Source organism: Chionomys nivalis, chromosome 5, assembly GCF_950005125.1.
Source record: "Chionomys nivalis chromosome 5, mChiNiv1.1, whole genome shotgun sequence".
Taxonomy (NCBI): Eukaryota; Metazoa; Chordata; class Mammalia; order Rodentia; family Cricetidae; genus Chionomys; species Chionomys nivalis.
In genome coordinates, this window is record NC_080090.1 from 28,673,182 (window position 1) to 28,688,312 (window position 15,131).

Consider the following 15,131-nt stretch of genomic DNA (forward strand, 5'->3'; position numbering starts at 1 on the left):
TTTGGAAACATTCGTCTGAGCCAAGGCGCCTCCCTGAGGCCGGCGGGAACCCTGGGAATTGCAGACGCCCCTACAACGGGCAGCCCGGGGAGGCCGACTCAGGCCGAACACACCCGCGAGCATGCGCCACTCTGATTGGCTTGACTGACCCTAGGCATCCAATCGGCGTAGCGTTTGTTGCGCAGCCGCGGCGACCTGGGTACACAAGTGGCCTGGCAGAGCTGCGGGTGGGCGACCGGGCCATGAACCTAGGGTAAGCGGGCGGGGACACCCTGGGCTGCAGGGCGGCGGGCGCGGGGACGGCGGTCGAGCGCGGGCCGTGGTGGCGCAGCGCCCCGGAACGGGGACGGCGCCCCGGAGGGCGAGCAGCTCCGGTCGCCACCGATGCCCTGCACCAATCTGGGCCACCCCGAACTGGGGCAGGACCGAGTCTGGGCGTGGTCTTCATTTCAGAAGTTAGCGTTTTACCGGCTACCAAACCGGGACGTAACCGCGCATCCAGATGTTAGGTTCTCATCTGGGAGTTTATCCTGCCCCCGGGAGGAGAGGTAGGATAGGGTACTAGCAACTTTGGCTTCATTCAAGATGTTGCCTTATAACGTAAACATGAACTGTTCATAGCCCTGCTACCGGATGCCTCAAACAAGCTTTCTCCCAGATTGTTTCCTTTAACAAACCAAGGCACTTTGTTTCCTCTATCAAAGCAACACTGAGTTCAGCGTTGCTAGTTAGACCTTGGTTTGATATTTTCTCTTTAACATCACCTTTGTCTTCGTTGCTGTTCATCGACACATTACCCATCTACCCCCAATAAAACAATGAAATACTGCGTGTGATCCCACCAGTGGAGTTGTGATGATTACCTTAATAGACAAGTTTTGCTGGCAGCGTTTACCGTTTTTATGTTGGTGCCTTTGACATGTAAACCGTTGTACTAGCCAACGTTTCTTGTGCATTTATTATGATAGTAAAAACAAAGAGGCATTAAAGCATTCATGTATCATATGAAATATGCCCAAACTGGCATATTTAAGCAGCTGTCACCTTGGTGACCATTTTAAACTTTTCCACGTGCTTGCAGCCCTCCTTAATAGTCAGTCATGAACCATTACAAAACTAATAAATGGCATATCAATGTCTTACACCTTGGTAAGTAGTTGTGGTAGCAGCATAGGATTTTTGGTATAGAGCTACAGGTTAAAGGATGCTGTTATAACCTAATTACTTTATTCCTTACCAGTAGCAAAAATCATGTTTCAGGTTAAAAATGACAAACGATTGCCTCACTGAGAAGTTATAAGTCTTTTCCTGTGATTTTTTTTCCTCTTTAGTTGAAAAATCCTTTCTAAATATTTAATTATGTGTATATAGGTGTCATGTCTGCACATAAGACTATGGGCCACTTGTGTGCCTGGTGCCCTTGAAGGCCAGAGAGGTGGTTGTTAGCTACAGTGTTGGTTCAGCTCTTAAAAAAATACTCTAAAATATAAAGACTACTTTGGAGAGGGGTTCAGGCAGGAGGATCAGGAATTCAAAGCCGGCATGGCCTACATAGTGAGGTTGAGGGCATCGTGGACTATATGACTTTAGAGAAAGAAAACCCCTGCTTTGATGGTCACATGATTCCTATATACATTCAGAGGAATAGGTTTACTTTCAAGGTTCATATAAATATTTCCGATTGCTATTAAAGTGTCAAAATCAATTTCTTTTTATATTGCAGAGATGGCTTAAAGCTTGAAACTGAATTATTGGATGGAAAAACCAAGCTGATACTGTCTCCATATGGTATGCTGTGTTATTGGAAGTCTAAAATGTTTAAGTTTGTATATAGAACATGTAGTAGTTTGGCAGACATTTTGCTTGTGATACAGTTAAAGGACACTTGGGAAAAGCTTTTTCTCTTAAATGTCTTTGAATTGATGTTTATCCGAATAAAATCAGATTGTGACAGTGATTGCTGCTGTCAGTTTTGGTCCATAAAATGTATTCCATCTGTCATGTTTTTGATGCTAGCATACCTTCTTGCTGAATAAGTAATGCAGGTGGAGTTTAGAAAATTATGTGCTTTGCATGTTACCAAACTATTGTGTGAGAAAGTATATATTAATATAGCCATAGTTGCTAAAGTATTTATTATTATTATTATTATTTGTTAGTTTTGAAACTCAGTATAGTTTTCAGTCTTCTCCATGAAGTTACTTGCCTGCTCCCCACACGTGGGTTTATAGTCGTGCCCTGGAAAGATAACTGAAACAAAGATGAGATGGAGGTCACTACTTGAACCACCACATTGTAAAAATTGGACTACTCAAGTGGGCTTTTGGGCTGGTATTTTAGATTGTCATCTTAAACAGCACTTAACGTTTTCTTTTGTCACATATGCTTTGGGTTTATAGTTTAGTAATTTTATTTTCTTTTGTAGAGCATAAATCAAAAGTTTCTGTGAAGGTAAGTTAAGTGATTTTTGACCCTATCTGTTTCCACGTGTGAAATGTATACTTTCATTGGTTCTAAATGTTGAGGCAGGGTCTCTGAGTTGTACCCAGAACCAGCCAGTCTAGTCAATCTGGGCAGCTTTCTCTAGAGGATTTCCTGCCTCTGCTTTCTGAACACTGGGATTGCAGGCTGGCCTTCATATGCGCCCAGCATTCATGTGTGCTCTGAACATCTGAATACTGCTCCTTGCAGTTTTGTGGCAAGCACTTTAATCACTGGGCAATCTCCCCAACCAGAACATTGTCTTGATAGTATAAAAAGTAGTCATAAAACTTGGTTTAAAAAAAAAAAGAAAAAAGGAGTGTACTATGAAAAGGTGTTTATGACATAATCTCATCCAGTAAGCTCTTGGGAATGATATGGGCTCTGTTGCTTTTCTTGCTCAGGAACCTAAACATAACTGAACCTTTATGGATAAGGTTTTGTTTTTGTGTTTTTTCCAGTTTCCTTTTATTATTCCTCTTTGGTTCAGAATTAACAAAGAATATCTTGATATAATGTGCCAAGTGATTGAGTTTTTCCAAGACATGGTTTCCTGTGTAACAGCCCTGACTGTTCTAGAACATTCACTTCATAGACCAGGCTGGCCTCAAACTCACAGATATCCCCCTGCCTTTGCTTCCAGAGTGCTGGGATTAAAGACATGCGCCCCCACTTCCCAGCTGAGGTTTTGGGTTTTGGTTATGTTTTAAGAAGACATTTTCTGTAGAACACTTCTGGCACAACTGGAATATGGCAAAATAATCCTCGTCACTGGACTGCAGTCGGTAGGTTTGTGTCCAGGAGGGATTTCCAGCAGTGTGAAGCTCCACATGGCGTCCAGCTCCACTCTGGCCTCTTTTGCCCTCTTCAGGAGAGGGAGACAGTGAAAAAGCTCTGCCTTTGTTCTCCAGAAGAGCGCAGGTCAGGTAGATGACTACAGTGACAGAGTTGGGGGGAGCTAGAGACCTAGAAAGGAGAGCAGCTGCCAATGTAGAACCAAGAGACGACGCACACATGAGGTGACTTTGTGATTAGAAGTTCAGAGATGAGAGATTAGTTAATAAAGTTGGGAAGTATATTCCAGGCTTACAGAAAATATTACAAAATGCCAAATTATGAAAAATAAGTTATTGTAGAAAATGGTGTACTGAGGGACACCTAGGACACAAAGCTTGTGTGGAACGTTTGAATTTTTGCTCCAATACTCACGCTAGCAAAGAACTTCATTGTCTTCCTGCCCCCGCCACAGTGCTGGGATTTCAGGCTTACACTACAAGCTCAGCTCAGAGTAGGAATTTTGATAAGGGAGGTGGATATGATCTAGCTTCCTAGGTGGGAAAGCACAGTATGTAGCCCTGTGAAGGCAGATAGATGGCTATCACTGAAACTGATTACTGGTCAGTGACAGAAGTCTAAGGAGCGCCTGGTAAGGCACTGAACTTAACCTGGTAGTCATAGGGATGAGAGGGGCCAGAAGTGGTTTCTAAGGCCTGTTATGGGAGTGCACAACGCTTAGGAGTTTGAATGAGATGATGTTTAAAGAAGTAAAGTGCCCAACGATGACACAGTCTCATGAGTGAAGACAGCAGAAGAGCAGTATTCCAGTGGCTGGAGATGGTGTGAGCTGGTGGGTGGGGTCACCTGGCGGAGCCATGTGCAATGTTTGATAATTTGATTGATAAAGTGACTTTTGAAAAACTAAAAGGACTTGGTTTTGAGGTGTTTTGTTTTGAGAAGAAGTTGGGAAGTATATTCTGGGACTATAGAAAATATTACAAAATGCCAAATTATGAAAAATAAGTTATTGTGGAAGATGTTGTACCTTGGGGACATATAGGACATAAAGTTTACCTTTATATCTCCACACAGCCCTGGCTGTCCTGGAACTCACAAGATGCACCTGCCTCTGCCTCCTGAGTGCTAGATTAAAGGGGTAAACCACACTTAGCTCTAAAATGACTTGTTTATGCCTAAAAATGAGAATCTGAAATCTGGCATTCTTGAATTTCTTGAACTATTGGAGGATCTTACAGTTAGGCTGTATCCTGTACAAGAGTGCAGCAGCGCTGGGAAAGCACGGTGGCATCCTTTAGGTGAGAGAAATGCCCTGGAAATCATGCCAGTTTCCATCGGTCTAACTTATTCACCCATCATTTAGACAGTTATATTGTAAAAGCTCCAGGGATGCAAAAGCAAAAAGGTACCCGGATGCTGAAGTTATCCAAAACCTGCAGCCAGCAGCTGGAGAGATGGCTCAGTGGCTAAGAGTACTGACTGCTCCTGCAACAGGGCAGCTCACACCCATCTGTAACTCCAGTTCCAGGGGATCTCACACTTCTTCTGACCTCATAAACATAAACTCAGGCACACATACATAAAATATATATTTTTAAAAACAATCAAAACCTAGAGCCAGGAATACACAGGTGAGGGGTTTGCTTAGTATATGTGACAGACTGCAGATTAAAGAATGGAAAAGAAAAGATTGTTAGGAAGGAAATGAGCAAGCGGGGTGGTGCTAGGATGGGCAGGTAGTAGAGCCCAGCATGTGTAAACAGTACTTAGGATTGGGGTGTGGGAGAGAATGTGCTAGAAAGAAGGAGTGATAGTCTTTATCTAGAACTTGGAATTGTGGAGCGCTTGCAGTTGTGGGTTCTTACAGGGTCAATATAAGATCACTGGGGTCACAGTGTAACATCAGGGACACTTGGAAATTGATGTGGGAGAGTCTTCTTTTTTTTTGGTTTTTCGAGACAGGGTTTCTCTGTAGCTTTGGTGCCCGTCCCGGAACTAGTTCTTGTAGACCTGGCTGGCCTCGAACTCCCAGAGATCCGCCTGCCTCTGCCTCCCGAGTGCTGGGATTAAAGGCGTGCACCACCACCGCCCGGCAAGTCTTCTGTTTTGTGTTGATTTCATTGGTTAATAAAGAGACTGCCTTGGTCCTTTGATAGGTCAGAAAATTAGGTAGGCGGAGTAAACAGAATAGAATGCTGGGAAGAAGGGAAGTTAGGCAGACGCCATGGATCCAGCCACCAGGTCACACGTGCTGAATCTTTCCCGGTAAGACACCACTTCGTGGTGCTACACAGGTTATTAAAAATGGGTTAATCAAGATGTGAGAATTAGCCATTAAGAGGCTGGAACTATTGGGCCAGGCAGTGTTTAAATGAATACAATTTGTGTGTTGTCATTTCGGGTGTAAAGCTAACCATGCAGGAGCCAGGCAGGATGAAAAACAGGCCTGCCCGCAGCTCCTTCTACAGGAAATGAGTGAGACCATCTGGAGAATATTGGATGAGTATCAGGAAGTGACTGCCAGAAGCGTGGAAGAATTACTATGTGGCTGTGACCACGATAGTAGTTCACACGGGACTGGAATTAGTGAGTATGGCCGAGCAGCTAAGATAGTCAAGGGATAAGGACTGGTAACCTCAAAGAGTGTGAGTTACATAATTTACTGGTACAAAATTCAAAGCTGGCATATGAAGATGACCTATAACATACAATTTTATTTGTGTTCTCTATTACCTAGAGTTAAAATAATTTCTCATTGTTGAGTCTTTGAAGGGAAAGTTTGCACAGGTAAACAATATCTTATGGCTATAGTACCTAATTAATAGCAAAATGAAATGCTTAGAGGCCTGGTTTATCACAGATTTTAAGCATAAAGATGATGTTAGCCAGGTGTAGTGGTTCGTACTTGCAGTCTCGGAAGAGATGAGGGATCAAGGCCAGCTTAGGCTGCATAGCAATACTGTGTCTCCAGACAGAAAGGAACAGGTCAGCTTTTTTCATATACTGTCACAAAGAATAAACTTGTGTTTTCACAGATGGGAAATAAGATCAAGATTGCAAAATGTCCTTTAAGAATAAAACAGACTGGACACATTCTAAGATCAACACAGAATTCTTACATTGGGAATGAAAACGTTTTTCAAAAGAAGATAATCAGTTCAGAAACTTCACAGGCCAGATCTGAGAAAAGCAGATTGCCATTTTCACCGTCTCAGGGTTTATGTCAGCAGCATGCAGAAAAAGACTGTCTTCATTTCCCGAAAGAGTCTTCACCTGCAGCCTCTACCGTCCAGAAGATTATAAACACCGCAGATAAATGCCAAGTGGCTCAACAGAAGCCTTGCAAAACACACACCAGCGAAAACATGAACAGCAGCATGGTGTGTCTAACCCACGACCAACTACAGCAGATTTTGATGAGTGTGAGCCAAGGAAGTGGATCTGTGTCCCTAGCTGAAAATGGAAAGGAGGAGAAAGCAAGTAAGATTCTTCTTAAACCTTGTTAACTAATAATTTTCCCAGTATGTACTTTTGTATTTCAGATTCATTGGCTGCTTTTGAGACTGTCTCTTGAAATCTGATTTAACATGCAGTGACCTTTTGTTTTTTTGGAGGGAGGGTGTTACAAGACAGGGTTTCTCTGTGTAGCCCTGACTATCCTGGAACATGCTCTGTAACCTAGCCTGGCCTCAAACTCACAGAGATCCGCCTGCTTCTGCCTCCCGAATGCTGGGATTAAAGGTGTGCACCACCATACATTAGGCCTTCTTATACATAAAATATGTAAAACTGCTTTATAATGTTGCCATATGTTAAGATTAATGCTTAAAATATTTTTTTCTTTCTTTCTCCTCCCTTCCTCCCTCCCTCTCTCCCTCTCTCTCTCCCTCCCTTTCTTTCTTTGTTAGGGTCTCTTTATGTAGCTCTGGTCTGGTCCTGGAGCTTTGTACATAGACCAGGCTGGTGCTCAGACTCACAAAGATCCATCTGCCTCTGCCTATTGAGTGGTGGGATTAAAAGCCTTTGACACTGTGCCTGGCCTCAAAATAATCTTAAAAGCTGGTTTGGAGGCTGGAGAGATAGCTCAGTAGTTAAAATATTTATATAAGCCAGCAATGGGGTTTAGCCTTATAGTCCCTGAACTCCGCAGATTGGGGCAGGAGTACACAAACTGAGGCAAGCTTGAGCGACACAGTGGGAACCCATTTCAAAAACAAAAAATTACACACAAGCGTTTAAAAAGATAAACCTCTGATATTGAAGGGAATCTTAAGACACCTTGCTGTGAAGACTTGAGTTTCTGAAAGACCATGTTCTGGTTCCTGTTTGTGCTTCCTGTCTTCCCTCTATCCCTGCTAAGGTTGGCTGTACTGTTCTTTCACTGGTGTAAATCAGATGTATTCCTAGAAGAGTATTGTAGGCTTTCTGTTCGCCAATCAGGGTTTTGTTTTAAAAACCCACTGTCAGCTTTGAGCTAAGGCATTGTGACTGTGAAGGTACTCAGATGCCATGGAAGGATCACGCAGGCAGCTTGGGTGCCGGGGAGCTTCTGTGTGCTCCCGCCTGTGCAGAGTAGGGTCCCTTCTCCCCGTCTAGATATCTGTAAAATAAAGGAAGCTGGCTTTCTTTAGGCCAGAATTGTAGCTTAGAACTGTATAGGTATAAAGAGAGTTAATACCAGTAGAGTTAAGACATTTTACTTAATCCTGAGGTAACTTGCATTTTAGATGCTCCCTCTTCTAAGAGAAATGACACATTCACACGGATGTTTAAGCTAGAGCATGCACTTTTTGTACAAGACTTGATTTAATTATGGTAGCTGGGCACATAGACCACAGTCCACAGAAAACTTCCACAGATAAAGAAGAAAAACAAGGTCATGGTTGTTGTTTTTTTAATAAATTTATTTATTCATTTATTTTACATCCCAGCCACAGTTTCCCCTCTCTTCACCTCCCAGTCTCTCCCTCCATCCCCCCTCTGTTCCTACCCCCCAAACCATTATTCCTCCATTTATTTATGGAAGGTCATGGTTTTAATTAAACTATTTGCATTTGCCTCTCTCTGTATTGTGATTTATATTATAGTTATATATAATTACATTTGTAATTATATAAATTAAGCTATAAATATAAATTATTTTGGCAAGAGTGAATGGAGGTGTTTTGTTTTGTAACTAGGCTGGCTTCAAACTCAGGGCATAGCTGCAGATTGACCTTCTGCCTTCCTGCCTCTACCTCCTGAGCTTTTCAACACAGCTATGCTCCACCTTACTGGTTCGTGCAATGCTAGGGATGGAGTATACTGGGTTGGCATACAAGCAAGCATTTCGCTGTGCTCTAGAGCTTAGTGGTATTCCCGGCCCCGATTCTTCTGTCTTGGTTTGGTTTTGTCATCGTTGTAAAGAGTCGTATGGCTGTGACAGGGAGTCAGCTATTTAGTCTCTGGGCCTCAACTTTCTCTTTTCCTTGATTATTGTTTAGGGTAAGGATCTCATGTAGGTCAGCCTGGCCTTAGTCTACCAGTACCCTGTCTCAAATGAGAAGATCCTGTCAGTCTGTTTTTGCTGTTGTTTCCAGGGTCGTCTTGAACTCCTCCCAGTTTTCCTTCCCTTGCCTCCCAAGTGCCAAGACTCTAGGTTTGCGCTACATGCTGGATTATGTGGTGCTGGGGGTCAGCCTAAGGCTGTGTTTGTGCAAGGCTGTCAGCCTTTGTTTTTGAGATGCTATCATGTAGCTGAGTGATGCGGGAGTGTCATCTATCTGTTGCTTTCATTGGTTAATTAATAAAGAAATTGCTTAGCCTTTGATAGGCCAGCCCTTAGGTCGGTAGAGTAGACAGAACAGAATTCTGGGAGAAAGAAAGCTGAGTCGGGCAGTCACCATAGCTCTCCTCTCCGAGATGGGTGCAGGTTAAGAATATTCCTGGTAAGACATCACCTCGTGGTACTACACTCATTAGAAATGGGTTAATCAAAATGTGAGAGTTAGCCAGTAAGAGGCTAGAGCTAATGGGCCAAGCAGTGTTTAAAAGAATACAGTTTCTGTGTAATTATTTTGGGGCATAAGCTAGCCAGGCGGCCAGGAGCTGGGACGCAGGGCAGCCCACAGCTCCTTCTACAGCTGAGGCTGCCTTAACTTCTGATTCTCTTGCTCTGTCTCCTGAGTGCCAGGATTACAGGTGTGTGCTATCATTCCCAAGAGTCAGGCTCTAACTGTGTAGCCAGGGCTGGCCTGAAACAGATTGGCCTCCCTCTGCCTCCTGAGTGCTGGGACTAAAGGTTGGCGCTTCCACATCTCCCTGTTTTTATTTATTTATTTATTTATTTATTTACTTATTTACTTATTTACTTATTTATTTATTTATTGTGAGACAAGGTCTTACTCTGCATCCTAGGCTAGCCAAAGACTTGGTATGTTGTCCAGACTGGCCTCAAACTCCAAGTGATCCTCCTGCCCCAGCTTCCTGAGTTATACCTGCGGGTTATGGGTATTAGCCATCATGCCTGCTAAGACTTTTCTTTTGACTGGATATTAGGATGGGATGCTATACAATAGTGTGATTTTAAAACATGTGTTTTATTTCCTAGGCCAAGACAGTTTCCAGTTGATCAGTGTCCCTAGCCAGCAGAAGGGTGTGAATGCCACAGGGTCACTGCAGAAGACGGAGGCCGTCTCACCTGTCTCAGATGAAGGGAGGGGTGTCCTCAGTAGAGCTCAAGAGACCCTTCAGCAGTGTGAGCAGAAAATGGCCATGTATGTGACTCACATGTGTTTCTCGGGTATTTGGAGAATATGTATTTGCCTGTCCATTGCATGTGAAGTGCTCTGAAGATTTGGCCGTCAGTCACATGGAAACATAATGATAAGGCTCCTTGGTTCCTGTGTGTGTTCTATCTTAGAGAGAATGACTGGAAGCCAGCTGACATATTCAGTACTCTGGGGGAACGGGAGCGCGATAGAAGTTTGTTGGAAGCCAGAAGAGTGCAGTGGAAGAAAGAGCTGGGTAATTTATATGCTTTCTGGTATAGGTCTGTTGGCCCATGGGGTACTTGGTTACCTTTTAGTACATTAGCAAGTTTGGTTCAGTATGAGCAATACGCCTCTAGCATCCTTCTGGAGTCCTGCAAATAGTCCTGGACCTTTTCTGTTTGTGTCTCTGTGTGTGTGTAGGTCAGAGAACAATTTGTAAGGGTCAGTTCTCTTCTTCCACCATTGGGATTGGATTTAGGGTGTCAGACTTGGTGACCAGTGAGCCATCTCACCAGCCTATAACTCCAGTTCCTATTTTACCTTCAGAAGTTAGTGAGAACTGAGAACATCCTGCCCTGAAATAGGTGATACTATTGCCTAATTTTACAGAAGAAGCCAAGGTTTAGCATAAAAAATAGCAGTGTATCTGTTACGTCAGCAGGAAGCAGTTGAGCTTGGAGTTGATCCTAAAGTTAGGCTATGTACCTTATAAATCTGTTAGTAATAATAGCATAGAAAGGTGGAAACGCAGAGCAGTTAGCACAACAGTATTCTGAGAAACTGTTTCACGTTACTGATCTCTGTAATAAAAACATTCTGTCTATGCTGTACTTAAGTTTAACTCTAATTCAATGTTTTCTTTTATCCCATATCCTTCAAAGTTCCTTTCTGCCTTGTGAGTCATCTTCTCCCAAGCAAACTACTTTGATTAACTGCTTCATTTTGTACTCCTTAAGGTCGTGATTTGTTTACATGATTCTTTTTTTTACAGTTTTTATATGTATTTTTTAAAAAGGACATTATTTATAGATGAACAGGTTGCCTTAAAAAAGAAAGAAAAAGAAGCTTCTCAAAAATGGAATGATCCTTGGAAAAAATCTGAAATAGAATGTGAGAAACTTCAAATCCTTGACCAATCTAAGGTAAGAATATCAAATTCAGTCAAGCATTCTTTTTTTTTATTGATAAGTATTGAGCTCTACATATTTCTCTGTTCCCCTCCCCACCTCTTCCCTCCGCACTGCAACCCTCGCCCAAGGTCTCCAGCTCCCAGTTTACTCAGGAGATCTTGTCTTTATCTACTTTCTACTTCCCATGTAGATTAGATCTATGTAAGTCTCTCTTAGTGTTCGCATTGTTGTCTAAGTTCTCTGGGATTGTGGTTTGTAGGCTGCTTTCTTGGCTTTATGTTTAAAAACCACCTATGAGTGAGTACATTTGATAATTGTCTTTCTGTGTCTGGGTTACCTCACTCAAAATAATGTTTTCTGGCTCCATCCATTTTCCTGCAAAATTCAAGCTGTTGTTATTTTTTTTCTGCTGTGTAGTACTCCATTGTGTAAATGTACCATGTTTTCCATTCTTCGGTCAAGGGGCATTTATGTTGTTTCCAGGTTCTGGCTATGACAAACAAAGCTGCTATGAACATAGTTGAGCGCATGTCCTTGTGGCACGATTGAGCATCCTTTGGATATATACCCAAAAGTGGTATTACTGGGTCTTGAGGAAGGTTGTTTCCTAATTTTCTGAGAAATCGCCACACTGACATCCAAAGGGGTTGTACCAGCTTGCATTCCCACCGGCAGTGCAGAAGTGTTCCCTTTTTCCCACAACCTCTCCAGCATAAGTTGTCATCAGTGTTTTTGATCTTGGCCATTCTTACAGGTGTAAGATGGAATCTCAGAGTTGTTTTGATTTGCATTTCTCTGATGACTCTAAGGATGTTGAACATTTCCTTAAGTGTCTTTCAGCCATTTTAGATTCCTCTGTTGAGAGTTCTCTGTTTAGGTCTGTACTCCATTTTTTTTTTTTATTGGATTATGTGATCTTTTGGTGTCCAATTTCTTGAGTTCTTTGTATATTTTGGAGATCAGACCTCTGTCTGATGTGGGGTTAGTGAAGATCTTTTCTCATCTTGTAGGCTGCCGTTTTGTCTTGTTGACCATGTCGAAGTCTTTGAAAAATTTTTCTGGGATTTTGATGGGCCTTGTGTTGAATCTGTAGATTGCTTTAGGTAAGACTGCCATTTTTACTATGTTAATTCTGCCTACCCAAGAGTGTGGGAGATCTTTCCACTTTCTGGTGTCTTCTTCAATTTCTTTCTTCAAAGATTTAAAGTTCTTATCATACAAGTCTTCCACTTGTTTGGTTAGAGTTACTCCGGGATATTTTATGCTATTTGTGGCTATTGTGAAGGGTGTTGATTCTCTGATTTCTTCCCCAGCCCTTTTATCATCTGTGTACAGGAAGGCTACTGATTTTTTTTTTTTTGAGTTAATCTTGTATCCTGCTATATTGCTGAAAGTGTTTATGAGTTGTAGAAGTTCCTTGGTAGAATTTTTGGGATCACTTATGTAAACTATCATACCATGAGCAAACAGTGAGAGTTTGACTTCTTTTCCAATTTGTATCCCTTTGATCTCCTTTTGGTGTCTTACTGCTCTAGCTAGGACCTCAAGAACTATATTGAATAGATATGGAGAGAGTGGACAACCTTGTCTTGTTCCTGATTTCAGTGGAATCATTGGGAGTTTCTCTCCATTTAGTTTGATGTTGGCTGTTGGCTTGCTGTATATTGCCTTAATTATGTTCTTGGATTCAATTTCCCAGTATTTTAATATTTTTGCATCAATGTTCATGAGTGAGATTGGTCTGTAATCCTCTTTCTTAGTAATATCTTTCTGTGGTTTGGGTATCAGGGTAATTGTAGCCTCATAAAAAGAGTTTGGCAAGCCCGGCGGTGGTGGCGCACGCCTTTAATCCCAGCACTTGGGAGGCAGAGGCAGGCGGATCTTTGGGAGTTCGAGGCCAGCCTGGTCTACAAGAGCTAGTTCCAGGACAGGCTCCAAAAAACCACAGAGAAACCCTGTCTCGAAAAAGCAAAAAAAAAAAAAAAAAGAGTTTGGCAATGTTCCTTCTGTTTCTATTGTGTGGAATAATTTGAGGAGAATTGGTATTAGTTCTTCTTTGAAAGTCTTGTAGAATTCTGAGCTGAAACCATCTGGTCTTGGGCTTTTTTTGAGGGAGGGGCAGACTTTGATGACTGTTTCTATTTCTTCAACAATTATAGGTCTGTTTAATTTGTTTATCTGGTCTTGATCTAACTTTGGTAAGTGATATTTATCCAGAAAGTTGTCCATTTCAAGTTTTCCAATTTTGTGGAGTACAGGTTTTCAAAATATGACCCGATAATTCTCTGTATTTCCTCCATGTCTGTGTTATGTCCCCCTTTTCATTTCTGATTTTGTTAATTTGGATATTCTCTCTCTGCCTTTTGGTTAGTTTGGATAAAGGTTTGTCTGTTTTGTTGATTTTCTCAAAGAACCAGCCTTTGTCTTTGTATTGTTTTCTTTGTTTCTATTTTGTTGATTTCAGCTCTCAATTTGATTATTTCCTGCTGTCTAGTTCTCTTAGGTGAGTTTGCTTCTTTTTGTTCTAAAGTTTTCAAATGTTCTGTTAATTCACTAGTGTGGGATTTTTCCAGCTTCTTTATGTAGGCGTTTGGTGCTATGAACTTTCCTCTTAACACTGCTTTCATTGTGCCCCATAAATTTGGGTATGTTGTGTGGTCATTTTCATTGAATTTTATGAAGTCTTTAATTTGCCCCTTTATTTCTTCCTTGACCCACTGATGAATGATTCAGATGAGCATTGTTCAATTTCCATGTGTTTGTGTGTTTTCTGGAATTAGTATTGCTGTTGACTTCTAGTTTTATACCATGGTGATCTGATAAGGTACATTGGGTTATTCCAATTTTTTTTATATTTGTTGAGGTTTGTTTTGTTACTGAGTATGTGGTCAGTTTTTGAGAAGGTTCCATGAGGTTCTGAGAAGAAGATATATTCTTTTCTGTTTGGATGGAATATTCTATATATGTCCTTTAAGTCCATTTGAGTCATAACATCTGTTAGTTCTCTTATTTCTCTGTTCATTTTTTGACTGATTGACCTGTTCAGCAGTGAGAAGGGAGTGTTGAAGGCTCCCACTATTAGTATGTGGGGTTTAATATATGATTAGAAGTGTTTCTTTCATACATGAAGGTGCCCTTGTATTTGGGGCATAGATGTTCAGTATTGAAATTTCCTCTTGATGGATTTTTCCTGTGACTAATATGAAATTACCTTTGTCTCTTTTGACTGATTTTAGCTTGAAGTCTATTTTGTTTGATAATAGGATAGCTACACCCGCTTGTTTCTTAGGTCCATTTGATTGGTATTTTTTTTCCCAGCCCTTTATTCTGAGACGATGTCTCTCTTTGAGGTTGAGATGTGTTTCTTGTATGCAGAAGAGGGATGGATTCTGTTTTCGTATCCAATCTGTTAGTCTGTGCCTTTTTATAGGTAAGTTGAGTCCATTTACATTAAGGGATATTAATGACCAGTGATTGCTATCTCCTGTTAATTTAGTTTTCATCATTGGTGATGTTAATTTGTGCATTTTTTTCTTCTTTGGGATTTGCTGTTATGAGATCATCAATTGTCTGTGTTTTTATTGGTGTAGACATCTTCCTTGGGTTGGAGTTTTCCTTCTAGTATTTTGTGTAGGACTGGGTTTGTGGCTAGGTATTGGTGAAATCTAGATTTGTCATGGAATATCTTGTTTTGTCCTCCTATTGTGATTGATAGTTTTGCTGGGTATAGTAGTCTGGGCTGGCATCTGTGGTCTCTTAATGTCTGCATAATACTTGACCATGACCTTCTGGCTTTCATCATCTTCAATAGGAAGTCAGGTGTAATTCTGATAGGTCTATCTTTATATGTTACTTGACCTTTTTCCTTTGCAGCTCTTAATATTCTTTCTTTCCTCTGTATGTTTAGTGTTTTTATTATTATGTGGCAAGAGGACTTTTTTGGGGGATCCAGTCTATTTAGTGTTCTGTAAGC

The 15,131-nt window shown here is 41.5% G+C and overlaps 1 protein-coding gene across 1 annotated transcript in view; it reads left to right on the plus strand.

The window, feature by feature from the left end:
* Nucleotides 1-200: 200 nt before the first annotated feature.
* The window catches only part of Ccdc66 (coiled-coil domain containing 66), a 33,547-nt gene continuing 18,616 nt past the window's right edge, over nucleotides 201-15,131 (plus strand). The window contains exons 1-7 of the mRNA XM_057769605.1: nucleotides 201-253; nucleotides 1,724-1,788; nucleotides 2,426-2,451; nucleotides 6,312-6,756; nucleotides 9,866-10,031; nucleotides 10,178-10,281; nucleotides 11,058-11,170. Coding sequence (XP_057625588.1) covers nucleotides 243-253; nucleotides 1,724-1,788; nucleotides 2,426-2,451; nucleotides 6,312-6,756; nucleotides 9,866-10,031; nucleotides 10,178-10,281; nucleotides 11,058-11,170 — 930 coding nt within the window. The 5' untranslated portion in view covers nucleotides 201-242. The remainder of the gene's footprint in view (nucleotides 254-1,723; nucleotides 1,789-2,425; nucleotides 2,452-6,311; nucleotides 6,757-9,865; nucleotides 10,032-10,177; nucleotides 10,282-11,057; nucleotides 11,171-15,131) is intronic.